The sequence below is a fragment of the Hemitrygon akajei genome, chromosome 10 (assembly GCF_048418815.1).
Source record: "Hemitrygon akajei chromosome 10, sHemAka1.3, whole genome shotgun sequence".
Classification (NCBI taxonomy): domain Eukaryota; kingdom Metazoa; phylum Chordata; class Chondrichthyes; order Myliobatiformes; family Dasyatidae; genus Hemitrygon; species Hemitrygon akajei.
The window spans coordinates 45,552,251-45,569,455 of record NC_133133.1 but is presented as its reverse complement, the minus strand read 5'-3'; the positions used below and the strand labels follow the sequence as shown (position 1 = coordinate 45,569,455).

At 35.8% G+C, this 17,205-nt stretch overlaps 1 protein-coding gene across 1 annotated transcript in view; it reads left to right on the top strand.

The window, feature by feature from the left end:
• Nucleotides 1-17,205, top strand: part of gcna (germ cell nuclear acidic peptidase) — a 51,530-nt gene that overhangs the window by 14,564 nt on the left and 19,761 nt on the right. The window contains exons 5-10 of the mRNA XM_073058156.1: nucleotides 3,230-3,288; nucleotides 4,562-4,631; nucleotides 6,889-6,974; nucleotides 7,794-8,174; nucleotides 9,575-9,773; nucleotides 11,398-11,533. Of these exons, the coding sequence (XP_072914257.1) occupies nucleotides 3,230-3,288; nucleotides 4,562-4,631; nucleotides 6,889-6,974; nucleotides 7,794-8,174; nucleotides 9,575-9,773; nucleotides 11,398-11,533 (931 nt within the window). The remainder of the gene's footprint in view (nucleotides 1-3,229; nucleotides 3,289-4,561; nucleotides 4,632-6,888; nucleotides 6,975-7,793; nucleotides 8,175-9,574; nucleotides 9,774-11,397; nucleotides 11,534-17,205) is intronic.

Genomic DNA, 17,205 nt, shown 5'->3' with positions numbered 1-17,205 from the left:
ATTGGTAAGGCCGAATGTGGAGTATTGTGTATAGTTCTGGTCACCGAATTATAGGAAAAATGTCAACAAAATAGAGAGAGTACAGAGAAGATTTACTAGAATGTTACCTGGGTTTCAGCACATAAGTTGCAGGGAAAGGTTGAACAAGTTAGGTCTTTATTCTTTGGAGCATAGAGGGTTGAGGGGGGACGATAGAGGTATTTAAAATTATGAGGGGGATAGATAAAGTTGACGTGGATAGGTTTGTTCCATTGAGAATAGGGGAGATTCAAACAAGAGGACATGAGTTGAGAGTTAGGGGGCAAAAGTTTAGGGGTAATACAAGGGGGAACTTCTTTACTCAGAGAGTGGTAGCTGTGTGGAACGAGCTGCCAGTAGAAGTGGTAGAGGCAGGTTCGGTATTGTCATTTAAAGTAAAATTGGATAGGTATATGGACAGAAAAGGAATGGAGGGTTATGGGCTGAGTGTGGGTCAGTGGGACTAGGTGAGAGTAAGCGTTCGGTGCGGACTAGATAGATAGATAGATACTTTATTCATCCCCATGGGGAAATTCAACATTTTTTCCAATGTCCCATACACTTGTTGTAGCAAAACTAATTTCATACAATACTTAACTCAGTAAAAATATGATATGCCTCTAAATCACTCTCTCAAAAAGCATTAATAATAGCTTTTAAAAAGTTCTTAAGTAGTTTACTTAAATACATTAAATACAATCAACCCCGGCACTTTAACATATCTTACTCCTGGCGGTTGAATTGTAAAGCCTAATGGCATTGGGGAGTATTGACCTCTTCATCCTGTCTGAGGAGCATTGCATCGATAGCAACCTGTCGCTGAAACTGCTTCTCTGTCTCTGGATGGTGCTATGTAGAGGATGTTCAGGGTTTTCCATAATTGACCGTAGCCTACTCAGCGCCCTTCGCTCAGCTACCGATGTTATACTCTCCAGTACTTTGCCCACGACAGAGCCCGCCTTCCTTACCAGCTTATTAAGACGTGAGGCGTCCCTCTTCTTAATGCTGCCTCCCCAACACGCCACCACAAAGAAGAGGGCGCTCTCCACAACTGACCTATAGAACATCTTCAGCATGTCACTACAGACATTGAATGACGCCAACCTTCTAAGGAAGTACAGTCGACTCTGTGCCTTCCTGCACAAGGCATCTGTGTTGGCAGTCCAGTCTAGCTTCTCGTCTAACTGTACTCCCAGATACTTGTAGGTCTTAACCTGCTCCACACATTCTCCACTGATGATAATGATTAATGACTAGAAGGGCTGAGATGGCCTATTTCCATGCTGTAATGGTTATATGGTTATATAACATACACCGATTCTCCATAGTCTATCCTGCTTGTTGAATTCCAACAGATATGTCAGGCAAGATTTTCCCTTGAGGAAACCATGCTGACTATGGCCTATTTTAAAACGTGCCTCCAAATACCCCCAAACGACATCCTTAACAATGGACTCCAACATCTTTCGAACCACTGAGGTCAGACTAATTGTCCTATAGTTTTCTTTCTTCTGCCTCTCTCCCTTCTTGAAGAGTGGAGTGACATTTGTAATTTTCCAGTCTTCCAGAACTATTCCAGAATCTAATGATTCTTAGAAGATCTCGAACTTCCACCATACAGCTAGTGTAACAGCTTCCCAATCCTCTAACTTCCCACTAATTTTTGCTCTATTTTATGTCCTCTCTTTGGCTCTTATGTTGGCTTTGATGTCTCATTAGCCAAAGTTGTGTCATCTTGCCTTTCAGAATACTTCTTCCTCTTTGGGATGTAGATATCCTGTGCTTTCTAAATTGCTTTCAGAAATTCCAGACGTTGCTACTCTACCCTCATCCCTGCCAGTGTTCTTTTCCAATCTTGGTCAACTCCTCTCTCACGCCTGTGTAATTCCCTTTACACCACTATGATATTGATACATCTGACTTTAGCTGCTTCTCCTCAAATTTCAGGGTGAATTCAATCATATTATGGTCACTTGCCTCTAAGGTTATTTTACCTTAATTTCTGTACTTAATTCTGGTTCATTGCAGAACACCCAATCCAGAATAGCTGATCCCCTAGTGGGCTCAACCATGAGCTGCTCTAAAAACCCATCTTGGCATTCTAGAAATTTCTCCTCTTGGAATCCAGCACTAACATGATTTTCCCAATCTACCTGTATATTGAAATATTAATGAAAGAGCTCTTCCATTAGGATTAATAAATTTAATGGGATTGCCAAAAGAGTGGTTCAGTGGTGATGGTAAGTATTATAACCTCCAGTTACCTTGACTATACCTCTTCCCATTGTGCCCCTTGTTACTTGTAAAGATTCTATTTCCTTCTCTCAGTTTCTGTGCCTCTGTTTACATATGTTCTCAAGATGATGCTTTTCATTTCAGAATATTTGAGATGTCCTCTTTCTCACTAATCCAGATTTGCTTTCGCTTCCACCACTGTTGATACTGCCCTCACCCACATTTCCATTTTCCGCACAACTGCCCTTACCCTATCTCCCCAATGGACTCCATCCTGGCACTTGCACTGCATCTGTGACAATTGTTACACCTGTCCCTGCAGCTCATCCTTCACCACAATTCAGGAAAATAAGCAGTCCTTTTGTATGAGGCAGCACTTCCCCTGTGGGTTTGTTGGTATCATTTGTTGCATCCAATGCTTCCAGTGAAGCCTCCTTTACATCAGTGAGGCCAGTCATAGACTGGGATACTGCTTTGTTCGAGAACCTTTATGCCATCTGTCGCAACCGCCAGGATCCCCTGGTGGCCACCTCTTTCAATTTGACTTCCTATTCCTATAGTGATCATGGACCTCTCTACTGTTATCACGAGGCCAGACTCTGGTTGGATGATTTGCACCTCATATTCTGTCCAGCTAGTCTTCCATTTGATGCACGAACATTGATTTTCCTAACTTTAAGTATGCAGCCTCTTCTGTTTTCCTGCCCAATTTTTTTTTCATATTTTGTTTCTTTCCCTCCAGTCTGGTGGTTCTTTTACCTTTCTCATCTCCTATGCAATCATGAGCTCCCTCTGCTTCTGTCCCCTTTTCCATTTGCAATGAAGGGTCTTGGCCTAAAACATCAACTGTTTATTTCCCGCCATAGATGCAGCCTGATCTGCTGAGTTCCTCCAGGATTTTGTGTGTGTTGCTTGGTATAATAAATTCTATTTTATGGCTTTAGAGTGACAGTTGTTTTCTTTGTTTTATCATCAGATCTGACAATATTCCTGAGTTGAGCTCTGATTCTAGTGGGGATGAAGAGTTTGAAAAATGTGAGTTGTATCTTAAATGTATTTTAATTTCCTCTTCAAATTCAGCAATGGAGGTTGCAAATATTTACACAGACCACACCAAGACTGAGTATGACACATTTTATTTGTATAATGTGATTGAGAAATGTATTTTGACTTGCACCTCAAAAGCACATGTATGGATGCTCAGTGTCAATTTATATGCAGGATCCTTTTCTCCCTTTGTGATCTGCTAGTTAGCTGAGTTTAGAAGGTGCTTTTGCATTGTGACCTGTGTACAGTAATTAGGAGGAAAAAGTGAAATATTGAAGAGCCTTTATCTATTTAACTTTGCTCAATCTACCTTTTTTAACTCTCTCAGTAATATAGCCAGTGACTTTTTGAATGTGCCAACAAAGATAAATCAGAGATTAGATGTTAAATTTTACCAATTTATGTTAGTGTTATTCATTCAAATAATTTTAATATAAAGTAATGAATTTTGAAAAGAAATCCAGGAATGGCTGAAAGCAGTCAATGTGGTAGAGCAAGAAAATTCAAAGACATTGCCTTTTGGGTCATTCTAAGGAAATTGAGTTGGGCATTATGTTGCTTTTTAAAATTACGATGTAGACTATAAGGCAATATAATTTGTACATCATATTACTTTAGATGAGCTGGCCAGTGATAATTTAAATGTATATATAATATTTTTAAAATTTACATTTAGAGATATATATTCCAGGAACAAAAATATATTATAATATATCTTAAAAATATTTATAAATATATACTGTTATGTGTGTGTATGTATGTGTGTGTGTGTGTGTGTGTGTGTGTGTGTATATATATATATATATATATATATGTATATATATATATATATATATATATATATATATATATATATATATATATATAAATAAAATAAAACACTGTTATATTTACATATATATAAATTTAGCCTCATCAGGCTGATCCTATGCAGCTATGAAAAGAGAAGGAATATAAATTTAAATTTGATTTAATTTACTTTCTATTGGGTAAAGAACATGGAAGTAAAACAATTATATTAGCTTGATGGAGGTTTTCCTTCAACAGATGAATAACTACTTTATTGTAGAAGTTCACGTTGAGATAATTGTTTTGTATTAAATCTTCTAAGATCAGTCATTGCATTTTCTTGGTGAATGTTGATGCTTGGGTTTTTCTCTATATTGTTGCTGCAATCCAGATTTTGTGCATTGCAGGATTATTTGATGAGTTTATAATTAGTTGGAAGAGATCCGCTTTATTAATAATATTTCTCCATCAGTTCTAATATCGGTAAAAAAGCCGCATTCAAAATCACAGAAGTACAGAACTTTAAAGGAAAATGACGACAGGTAAGTTCTTGAAAATAGAAATTGCAGATCGCCAGAAATAATTGTAGAACATCAAGCTAAGATAAAGCACATTTGTCTCCTTTAATAGAAATGTGTGCACTTAAGTTGGGTGCAGTCCACATTCCACCTTTTGTTTCCCAGTTCTGTGGTCACTGGCTGTTTTTTCCACAAATGGTCACCAATGATGTAAAAAGTTTTCTTTGTTAAATATTACAGTTGTGTTTTTCTTACATTTTGTATATGATATGAATAAATTCCACAGAAATGTCAGAGGATTAGATTTCACAGGTTTTAATATTAAACATGATGGGCATTTAATTCATTGATAAAAGTGAGGTAATAATATGAGCAGAAAATAAGTCATTGTGATCTAAGAGCACTGAGCAGTTTGGAGACCTTCTGTCAGAACTGGAGTGCCTTTAAACCTTGTCTTACCGACACAGACACACGTTCCTTTTCTTAAATTACTAGTTAGGTATCTATACCAAAACACATTCACAGCCGTATATGTTACTGGTCAACTGTCCTTCCCCCCCCCCCCCCTTATCTATTCATATGGATCCCATCTATCATAGGATGAATCCATTTTAACATAGCAAGGCATTTAGTAGGAATAATATAAGACAACCTGACCACATAGATGTTGTAAGACAGGGTGACCAAATTTTGATTCATATTTAAGCTGAGTCTTAATGCTGGAAAAAGGTTTAACTCCAAGCCATGAGGGCTTACCCAGTGAGGGATGGCTTGTAAATGTTGGATTGATCAAATTTGTGAATGATAGAGGGTAGACATGAAGGAATTTTATTATCTTGTTGTAGAGAGGAGCAAGGCCATGAAGGAATTTGAAAACAAGATTGATAATTTTAAAGTTGAAGTAATGTTTAACTGGAGTTTATTGCAGGTGATCAACAGAGGGGTGGAAAAAAAGAACAGAATCTTGTACAGTTAGAACATGTTAGAAGACATTTGAGGTGACCTTAACTTTGCAATGCAACAAACCAAAACAGTGAAATGTAGAGGTAAAAGACATCTATTATGTTTCGCCTGCAAATTTATAAGCTAGGGATAGTTGGAAATAGAGCCGGTTTAGTCATGAAATGAACTCAAAATGTGAAGCTTGCTGCTTAAGTGTTAAATGTTTAACTTGGTTATGGTATTGCTCATTCCCAGTTTCTTGTTAGAGAGGAAGGGTTAGCGCAAGCAGATAGAGGATCAAAATTGTGAGGGAGACCTAAAATTTATTAGAGGAAGTCCCTGATTACCTGGTATGGAATATCAAGCAAGTGATAAGACAATTTTAAGAAGGAAGGGATTGTATGGTAAATGATAAAGCAAAAAATGAGGCTTAAACTTCAAATTTCTATATGACTTTAGGCTTATTACTTAGCATTTTCTGCTTTAATTTGCATCCCAGGCTTCTACGTAACTCGTTGTGATCCCATATTTTTGAATTTGCAGGAACAGTATATAAAATAAAATCTTAAAATATATAGTTGCATATGATTCTTTGTGGAAAGTTATTGTAAGTTTGTCTAGAACAGTTGATTTTAAGTAAGGTAGCTCCCAAAACCATACTGATCAATTCGTTGGTATGGGGGGGTGGGGGAGTGGTTGGTAAGTGGTATTATTGAATGACATTTAGACAAAGAGCTTATTCACTCCATTAAATTCATCCTTATGATCTAACTTTTCTCCCATATTCTCCCATTCTAACAGATTTAACATAGTGAATGTTGAGTTATTTTAATATTTGCTATTCCCAGCACACTATGATATACCGTATGGATATAGTATATCTGTTTTCTATTAGCTTTTAAAAATGTTACAGCTTTTTGCAGAAATTGTGTGTCCTTTTATTCAAATTCTCCAATTATGTGTCAAAGATTAAAAAAGCAAATTGTGCTTGAGATCACTGGGATGAGTCTATATTGTGCTGAACAATCTTACTTAAGTTTTTTTCTTCAATGATTTCTAAGGCAGGAGATTTTAATAAAGTTGAGCGGATGAGAAATTGCATATTCTTAGAAAGAAAATCTAGGACCTAATCATGCATGAGGATGGAAGTCAAAAAGAGATGGATTTTTTTTCCCCCTCTGGTGCTGTTTCCTCAGTGTCAAATGATATTTGAGGAGTGATTAGTGGTTATTATTAAAGTTCAACATTGTATTCTGAGATCAGGACATCTGACTGCAGGTTTAGTAACTTCATTTTATGCTCCTCATTTTCTAAATAGTAATAACATTTTCTTATACAGCCTGAATGATTTTATAGTGAGTGACTCATCTCTGGATGAATTGCCTATAAAGAAGATTGTGGAACTTGAAGACACTGCTGATACTGGCAAGTACCTTATACATTCCTGTTTTTTAATCGAGCAATTTTTGATGTATAAATAATTAAATCTCTGGTCAGAAAACTTAGTTTTATTTGTTGGTAAACCATCCAGTGGAAAGATGGGTAGTATGCTTTCTACATATATTAAATTATTTTTAATATTTATACAGTCACACACAGAGAAAGATGCAACATGGAAATGGGCCCTTTGACCCATCAAGTCTGCACCAATTTTACACTAATCCCTTTTTTCCCCTCACATTCCCATCAACTCTTCTGTCAGATTCTATCACTCACCTGCAGAAAGGGGATAATTGTTAGTGGCAAATTAACCTACCAACTCTCTTGTCTGTAGTGTATGGGAGGAAACGAGCACTTTGAAATTCACAACACCCGAGATCCAGATTGAATCTGGGTCTCTGGCACTGTGAGGCAGTGGCTTTAATTGGTATGTCACTATGCCATCCCCAATTTCATTTTTCCTTTTGACCATGTAACAAGTACAGCTCCAAGCTAATTTCAGTATTGTATCCAAATCTGCATGTGACTTAATTTTTCTATATTGGAGGCAAACTGATCCATCAATTAACTATAAAGTCATCTGTGGAAAGAAAATCACTATCCTGCTTAAAAAATAATTGTAAGGAAAGGGCAGGATTTGCAATTTTATGTTAAGTATTTATAATTAAAAATTATTTGTTGGACTTTTATTTTTGAAGGGCTTGTTTGTTTCAAGGACATTTTGGAAAATTTGAAAGAAATTTGAGCAAGCTCTGCATTTGGTTTATTTATTTCATGTTAATATTTTCACTTCTTTTCTCCTAGAATTACATGAACAAAGCTGTAAGCCAGGAACTAAATATTTTAAGGAACAAGTATCTAGTGTACCCTCTGTAGCAAGATCAATGTCACCAGTGTTGAACAGCGGTATAGAGGATTTTGTTTTTGAAAACACACAAAGAGTTCCCACTTTGGATGGACAGAAAATGAAGTCTAAGCAGCTCAGTTCTCACACTTGGGACAGAGGGTCTCTGCAATCAGATGATAGTTCCTCATACCATTCTGTGCACTCCAAGAGGTTAAACCACATCTCAATTTCATCAGATACTTCAACTGATGAGTTTGAGTCTCTAATCGAAGGGATAAAGATCAAAACTCCAGCTACAGCTTCAAGTATATTGAATGGAAAAAGAATGGCTGTTACCGGTGAGCTCTCATTTATTTCAATTTCTTATCAGTTGCCCAACTGCCAACAATATACCAATAAAATATGACCATATATCAGTTCAATCTCTTCCAATGGCTGTAATTTACCAGTCTAGTCATAAACCTCCTCAGCACATTTCCCCAGTGCAATCTAACTAGAAACTTACTCAAACTTTGGCATTGTTCGTAGTTAGAGCATAACATTTAATACCTTAGCTGATAATGCAGAGCATTCTGTTTTCTTTAACTCCACCTTTTATCACCCTGTTGTGGTGCCCTTTTGAGAATGTGTGGACTTGCAATTTTGTTCCTCCACACCAAGCTCTGCTTGTATTGTTGGATTATCTACATAGTGTATGTTGTTATTTGATTTTGATCCGTTTATTGTATTGTATGCAATATTTATCTTTTTAACCTATGGGATTTTTGTATCGTTCTGAACTTCTACCCCCTGGCTTGTCTGGCTATGAATTCCATGGTCTGGATGTAAACCATTCCTTTATCATTGTAGTCAAAATCAAATTCACTTTTTTGTTTATAGATTGATTCCACCTTGGTCTCACTTGTTCATTATTATTAATGCTTATATGATCCTGATGTTTGCCCACCACTGAAGCTCTAATATCTGGCCTGTAATTGTTTGGTTTATCCTCCTCTTTTAAATAAATAATACAATTTTAATGGTCATCTAATCCTCTGACACCACTACTGTAGCCAGGGAAGGTTTTAAAAAATCTGGATTCTGCACTTTTTTCCTGTGCTGTTTAGTTTATCTATATCAGAGGGATGGACACTGATTTGCTAGCTGAAGGACAAAAGGTGGCAAGCAGAAGGCCATTTCTTTGCTTGTATTTGACCTGATGCCATGAGGCTTCGAGTCCTGAGTTGATTGCTAGATATCTATCTTGTTTGTCACTGTATGATTACCTCTTTTGGGTCTGTCTTGCCAGATCCTAGGACGTACTTGGGGATAATGATGGAGTTTGGTTGGCTCTTTGTCTGTTAGCAGTATTTCTGTATATAAAACTATGATAGGCTATTTCTTGTCTAATGTGTACAGTTCTTTCAGTTAAATGATTTCTGATGTACAGAAGGGCTTTTCAAAGTGCAGGTAATGACTGTTGTTTGAATTCTACGGCAATGGCAGGTGTTCTGTCTGGGTTTATTCTTGAGTTTGAAAGGGCAGTAATATCACACTTGACTATTTCAGAGTGCTTCAGAGTCATCCTTAAGCAAATACAGATCCAATTAGATAACAATGGCAGATTAGCTGCTGGGTTCTATTTTAGGCTAAGTGGTGGAATATTTTTAAAAGCAGGAGCAACTGAAGAAGATCTGAATTTTATGGGTAGGAATTGTTTATTTTGTTTCATTAATATTTTTTGTTAATCTTTTGTTAGAGCCAGTGAAACAAAAAAACAAAAGTAAAATACAGGGAATTAAATCCAAACCTGAAGAAAAAAATGTTGTTCCGGCCTTTATCCAGCCAACTAAACCAAAGAAAGGTGTTCTATCTGATTCTACTTCCCTGAATCAAGTTCCAGACTTCAAAATTTCTGGTCTATCTGAATCACAATCCCAACATGGAGTTTGGCGCAAGTAAGTAAATAGGTAATCAAATTTTGGTCTCATTGTTTCTCTTGTTGCTTTCATTTCCCTTAACGTTATGATTTGTGTCCATCTGAGAGGTGAAGGAAGATGGGAGCACCTTGGCACTTGAAGTGCTCTTCTATATTGTTGCCCTCAAGTTTTCAGTTTAGCACTTGAACAATGACAGCTACTTAGAATAGAGAGACATATTACACATTTCATGTTACTTATGCCATTTGCTTCCTTCCTCACTTTGATGCATCTACTCTTTAAATTATTTCCCTTCCACTGAAGTTTTGTATTCAGTCTTAAATGCTCGTTGAATGAAGGCTATGTAGAAGGGAAGGGTATAGGTTATCTTAGCATAGCACAATATCATGGGCCAAAGGGCCTATCTGTGCTGTAATTTTCTATATTTGATATTTCTTGCTCAAATTATTTATTTCTATTTGTATTGTTACGAACCCTGTAACTGGGTGTCTTACCAGCAAAGATAGAAGTATCAGTTGGAGTCTGGTGATACTATTTTCAACAATATTTATTAGCAAAAATATACAAAATAATATCAATGCGAACATACAGAGAATATACGTTAGCAATACTAAACCTAAAAGTGCGGGTATAATAATAATCACTAATGAAACAAGCTCTATCGTTGTCTAGGGGATAATGAATTGTCAGATGGAAATATAAAGTTCAGTTCAGTTCATGCAGGCTGCGGTAGTTGTTTGTCGATGTGTTGCAATTGTTAGAGAGAGAGAGAGAAAACGTGGTGAACAGTAACAGCTATTATCTTGCCAACCTTCCTTTACGATTTTGATCCGTCGATGCATTGTTGTTGTGGCCATTCACGTATGACCCCTCCATCCTTTAGCTAGACAGTTCTTCCGTGGTGGACTCGTCACCCAGGCAAGGGTGGACACACACACAAGCCCCCACCGGTCTCGCTACAAAACACTGTGAGTTAAAATTTACCAACCCTTCGTTCGGTCTCCAATCTCCCACCCTGTCTCGTGGGGGTTCTGATGCTCACTAGTGTTTCTCCTGGTGCGTCTGAGGGGTGTTACCTCAGACCTTACTTTTATCCCCACTCACGGGGTCTCAGGTGTCAATCAGGTTAGGGTGATGTAACCCATCAAACCAGCCCACTCTGGTTGCCCCCGAAGGGTTTCAATGAATAGAACAGTACCAAGTAAACAATCCTTCTCCAAAAGACAATAGCAGTAATCAATGGTTCCGTTCCCCTTTTGTTAGTAGGAGACATTCCACCTTAGCTGTGCCTCTCTCTCATTAACTTTCATGAGCTGTTATCAATAACAACTGCCCTGGCAGATTTCCTTTTGTCTCTCTTACTTCCGTGTTAGCAGCATCGAAATAGTAGCGATTTGCGATTTTCCAAAAGGGGAGGGGGCATGGGAGACTCTGTACCCTTCTGCCCATCAGAGTTGTTCATCATTCGTAACAGTATACTTTAGCAAAGTATAATGATTATTTCTTGACTAAAAATTTGCAATAACTATTTTCTTCATAGAGCTTTCTGTGTAATTGAAAGTGAACACATTTTAGAATTCTTTTTCACACTGAATAATTTAATTTGAGTTAAATTCCTTGGTGTTTATTTTCATCTCATCAGGTGTAAGGCACCAGGCTGTTTCCTTCAGGAACTGAATCTGAGTTCATCAAAATACGTAAAAAATTTCAAACGTCATCGAGAAGAATTAACACAAGATCTCTATAATTTATACAATAAGACAGTCTTTCAACAAAAGGTAATTTTTTTAAAACAGTATTGGCTGGCTACTCATTGAGATGTGAAAACAAATGGAAATGGTTTTCTGTTCTTTTTAAAAAAAATTATTTATTAAATTTTTAAGAGAATTACATAAAATGAGTAGAATATTAGAATGGTGAAAAATTAATATTGGCCCTCCCCCCCTCCCCTTAACCCTCCCCCCCCCTTAGACCCCTATCTGAAAAAAAAGAAAAGAAAAAAGAAAGAAAGAAAAAAGATAGAAAGATTACCTGGATATCGGAGGATCCCCACATGCTCCATGGAGTTTAAAATAACTTCAGTTTTTATTTTCCCCAAATAGCTTATAATTTTATCTTCAAAGGACCTATATATTTAATCCTATCTTTTGTAGATAGGGGTGCCAAATTTTCAAAAATATATCATATTCATTTCTTAAATTATAAGTAGTTTTTTCAAGTGGAATGCAGCTATATATTTCATTATTCCAACGATCCATAGTTAAATATGAATCTGATTTCCAAGTAACTGCAATAGCTTTTTTGGCTACTGCCAATGCAATTTTTATAAATTTTTTCTGATATTTATTCAATTTAGGTTTTGGTATTATCCCTTCAATATCACCTAATAAAAATAATATTGGGCTATGTGGGAGTTGTATTCCAATAATTTGTTCCAGTAAAAGTCTTAAATTTATCTAAAAAGGTTGAATTTTAGAACAGGACCAAGTGGAATGTAAAAAGGTACCAATTTCTTGATTACATCGAAAACATTGGTCAGATAAATTTGAATTTAATCTATTTATTTTCTGTGGTGTTATATATAATTGATGTAAAAGATTATATTGTACTAATCTAAGTCGGACATTTATTGTATTTATCATACTATCAAGACATAGTCTTGACCAATTTTTTTCATCAATTTTAATATTCAAATCAGTTTCCCATTTTTGTCTTGATTTATGGATTCCTGGTTTAATTGTCTGTTTTTGAATCAAATTGTACATACAAGATGTAATTTTTAAAATTTTTCCTTTTTGAATTAAGATTTCTATTTCATTAGGTTTTGGCATTAACATTGTTTGACCCAGTTTATCTCGTAAATAGGCCTTTAGTTGAAAATAACAGAAAAGAGTGTTATTTGATATTTTATATTTATTTTTTAATTGATCAAATGACATCAATATACCTCCTTCAAAACAGTATAGCTGATCCCTTTTTGAAACCAGTTATGTAAAAGTTGATTATCCATTGTGAAAGAAATAAGCCTATTTTGAATTTAAGTTCTTTTTGCTAATAAGGATTTCTTTATTTCATCATCCATATTTACCTTATTCCATAAATCAATCAAATGTCTTAATATAAGAGATTCTTTCTTTTCCCATATCCATTTGGATTCCCATTTATATATAAAATCTTCTGGTATATTTTCTTCTATCTTATCTAGTTCTATTCTATTGCATCAAAAAAAGATGCAATAAATCTAAGTTGATTTGCTTTGTAATAATTCTTAAAATTTGGAAGTTGTAACCCTCCTAAATCAAATTTACATGTCAATTTTTCCAAGGATATTCTTGACATCTTTCCTTTCCAAAGAAACTTCCTCACATATTTATTCAATTCTTGAAAAAACTTCTGAGGCAGTTGTATTGGTAATGTTTGGAATAAATATTGTAATCTAGGAAATATATTCATTTTTACAGCATTAACTCTACCTATTAATGTTATTGGTAACATCATCCATTTATCAAGATCTTTTATTTTTTTCAATAATGGCAAATAATTTAGTTTATATGAATTCTTTATATCATTATCGACTCTTATACCTAAATATTTTATACCATTTGTTGGCCATCTAAATTGAGTTACTAGTCGACATTGACTATAATCTCCTTTGGTAAGGGGTAAAATTTCACTTTTATTCCAGTTTACTTTATACCCTGATATTTTCCCATATTCTTCCAATCTAAAAGATAATTTTTGCAATGATTGCAATGGGTTTGTTAAATAAATCAGAACATCATCAGCAAATAAATTAATCTTATATTCTTCTTGGTTAACTCTGAAGCCCACAATATCTAAGTCCGTTCTAATTATTTCAGCTAATGGTTCTATCGCCAATACAAATAGGGCAGGTGATAATGGGCAGCCTTGTCTAGTTGACCTTGTTAAGTGAAATGATGTTGAAATTTGACCATTTGTCACTATTTTAGCTTGAGGACTAATATTTAAGGTTTTAATCCATTTTATAAAAGATTTTCCTAACTCATATTTTTCCAATACCTTAAATTAAAGATCCCATTCCAATCTATCAAATGCTTTTTCTGCATCCAAAGCAACTGCCACACTCATTTCCTCTCTTTTTTGTGCCAGATGAATTATGCTAAGTAACCGAGTTACATTATCCGTCGATTGTCTATTTTTAATAAAGCCTGTTTGATCCATATGTATTAATTTTGGTAAATATTTAGATATTCTATTAGATAAAATTTTTGCTATTATTTTATAATCTGTATTCAATGAAGAGATAGGCCTATATGATGTTGGTTTTAAAGGATCTCTATCTTTTTTTGGCAATACTATTATGATCGCTGTCGAAAAAGATTGTGGGAGTTTATGCATTCTTTCCACTTGATATATTAACTCCATAAAAGGAGGTATTAATAAATCTTTAAATTTTTTATAAAATTCAGGCGGAAAACCGTCTTCTCCTGGGGATTTATTACTCTGAAGTGATCCTAAAGCTTCTTCAACCTCTTTTAATGTAAAGGACATATCTTAATGTAAAGGGTCCTTTCTGTTCTTCCAAATTTAATTTTGGAAGAGTTATTTGTGATAAAAACTTGTCTATCTCAGCAATCTCATTTTGTGATTCTGATTGATATAATTCGGAGTAAAACTTTTTAAAAGTTTCATTAATTTCTAAAGGTTTATAAGTAATCTTATTTGCACTTGTTCTAATTGCATTTATTGTTTTAGAAGCCTGTTCTGTTTTCAACTGCCAAGCAAGAATTTTGTGTGATCTTTCACCTAATTCGTAATATCTCTGTTCAGTTCTCATAATTACTTTTTCTGTTCGATACGTCTGGAGTGTATTATATTGTAATTTTTTTATTGACAAGTTGTTTTCATTTTTCTTCTGTCATATATCTTTGGGATTCTTTTTCTAATTTTGTAATCTCTTTTTTTTAAACATTTTTTTATTAGTTATTCAAAACATTTTACAAATAAAAAACCCCAAATCCCAATGAGGAGCTTTAATACAGTGCAAAATTAAGCATACAATAACAATATGCTACAAAGGAAGAGAATTTAACAAAAAAGCACCTAAATTAAAGACAAGTAAGCTTAGTGTCCTCCCCAAGCCCCACAACACAAGATAAAAAACAACAACTCCAGACCGACCACAACACAGTATAAAGAGTATAGGTCAGGACAGTCAAACTCCCAGACTGTGAATACACTGAGCAACAGAGGATAATAATGCCTACTACCAGAAAAAAAAAGGGAGCTGAAAGCAAGGGACCGAAAAGAAGAAAAAAAAGAAAAAAAAACCCTAGTCAAGAGGAAGGTTATGAAAGTACTCGATAAAAGGTCCCCAGACCTTATGGAACTTTAGATCCGAATTAAGAACTGAATAATGAATTTTTTTGAGGTCCAAGCAGGCCATAATGTCGTTAAGCCATTGCGCATGAGTGGGCGGGGCAACATCTCTCCATCTAAGGAGGATCAAGCGTCTAGCCAGGAGAGAGGCAAAGGATAGTATTCGGCATTTGGTCGGACCCAGACATAAATCTGTCTCGCCCCAAAAACCGAACAGAGCAATTAAGGGGTTTGGTTCTAGGTGCTGATTCAGAATACCCGATAATGTAGTGAAGACATCTTTCCAGAATTTCTCCAAGCTAGGACAGAGCCGGTACATATGGATGAGAGGCCACGCCCCTCTTGCATTTATCACAGAGCGGGCTAATGCCAGGGTAGAATCGAGATAGTTTAGATTTAGACATATGGGCTCTATGAACAATCTTAAACTGTAAAAGGCAATGGCGAGCACAAAGAGAGGTTGAGTTAACCGATTTGAGAACTGAGTCCCAGCTCTCCTCAGATAAGGAGATATTTAAATCCTGCTCCCAGGCCATTTTAACTTTATCCACAGGGGCCCGTCGTAAGGCTGCTAGTTTATCTGGGATAATTGATATTAAACCTTTACCTAGTGGATTAATGGAAAGAAATAGGTCCATAGCATTTTTCGCAGGCATTTCAGGAAAGTTAGGAATTAAAGGAGCAATAAAGTGTCGGATTTGGAGATATCTGAAAAAGTGAGCGTTAGGCAGGTTGAACTTAACAGAGAGCTGCTGAAAAGAAGCGAAGTGATTATCAATGAAAAGATCTTCAAAATGTCTAATGCCCTTCCTATACCAAGCATGGAATGCTGAATCATACGTAGTAGGTAAAAAAAGGTGATTATGTGCGACAGGGCTAGAAAAGAAAAACCCCTGGAAACCATAGCATTTCCTAAACTGAGCCCATATACGCAAAGTGTGTCTAACAAGAGGATTAGCTATTGATCTGGGCAGACTGCTAGGGAGTGCAGAGCCAAGAAGTGCAGAGATAGATAATTCTTTAGTGGAGCTCAACTCCATTGCCACCCAGTTAGGGCACTTGGGTTGGCCATGGAAGAAAGACCAGAAGGTAGCACAACGTATATTAGCTGCCCAATAATATAAGCGAAAGTTAGGTAAAGCCATGCCACCCTCTTTTGTAGATTTTTGGAGGTGGATTTTGTTAATTCTAGAGCGCTTATTCTGCCACAGATATGACAAAATAATAGAGTCTAAGGAATCAAAAAAAGATTTAGGAATAAAAATTGGGATAGATTGAAATAAGTATAAAAATTTGGGGAGAACATACATTATAACAACATTAATACGACCTACCAAAGACATAGATAGAGGTGACCATTGTACCAGACTCTGTTTTATAGCATATGAAAGGTTGACAAAGTTTTCACGAAAGAGATCTTTTTAAACTTCCTTGTGACTGTAATTCCAAGATAAGTAAATTGAATATGGACTACTTTAAAAGGGAGATCACGAAATATTAGTTCTTGTGCTTCTTTATTAATTGGGAAAAGTTCACTCTTCTGTAAATTAAGTTTATAGCCAGAGATCTGGCTAAACTGGTCAAGAAGTGAAAACATTAGAGGTAAGGATGTAGACGGATTTGAGAGAAAGAGTAATAAGTCATCAGCATAGAGAGAAACTTTATGCTCAACACCCCCTCTCCAAATCCCAGTCAATTCAGGACAGTTTCGAAATGCTATCGCCAGAGGCTCTATAGCCAAATCAAAGAGAAAGGGACTTAAGGGGCATCCCTGATGGGTGCCACGTTTGAGATTAAATACTTGGGATTTCTGAAAATTAGTTAAAACAGAAGCAGTAGGACACAGGTACAGCAATTGGATCCAAGAGATGAAACTTTGGCCGAGGTCAAATTTTTCTAAGACTGCAAAAAGGTAGTTCCACTCTATACGATCAAATGCTTTCTCCGCATCGAGGGAAATAACACATTCAGGAGTCCCAGTTGGAGCTGAGTATAAGATATTAAATAGACGCCGAATGTTAAAAAAAGGGAGATGGTTTTTAATAAAGCCTGTTTGGTCACCAGAGATAATGGAGGGAATAACGGTTTC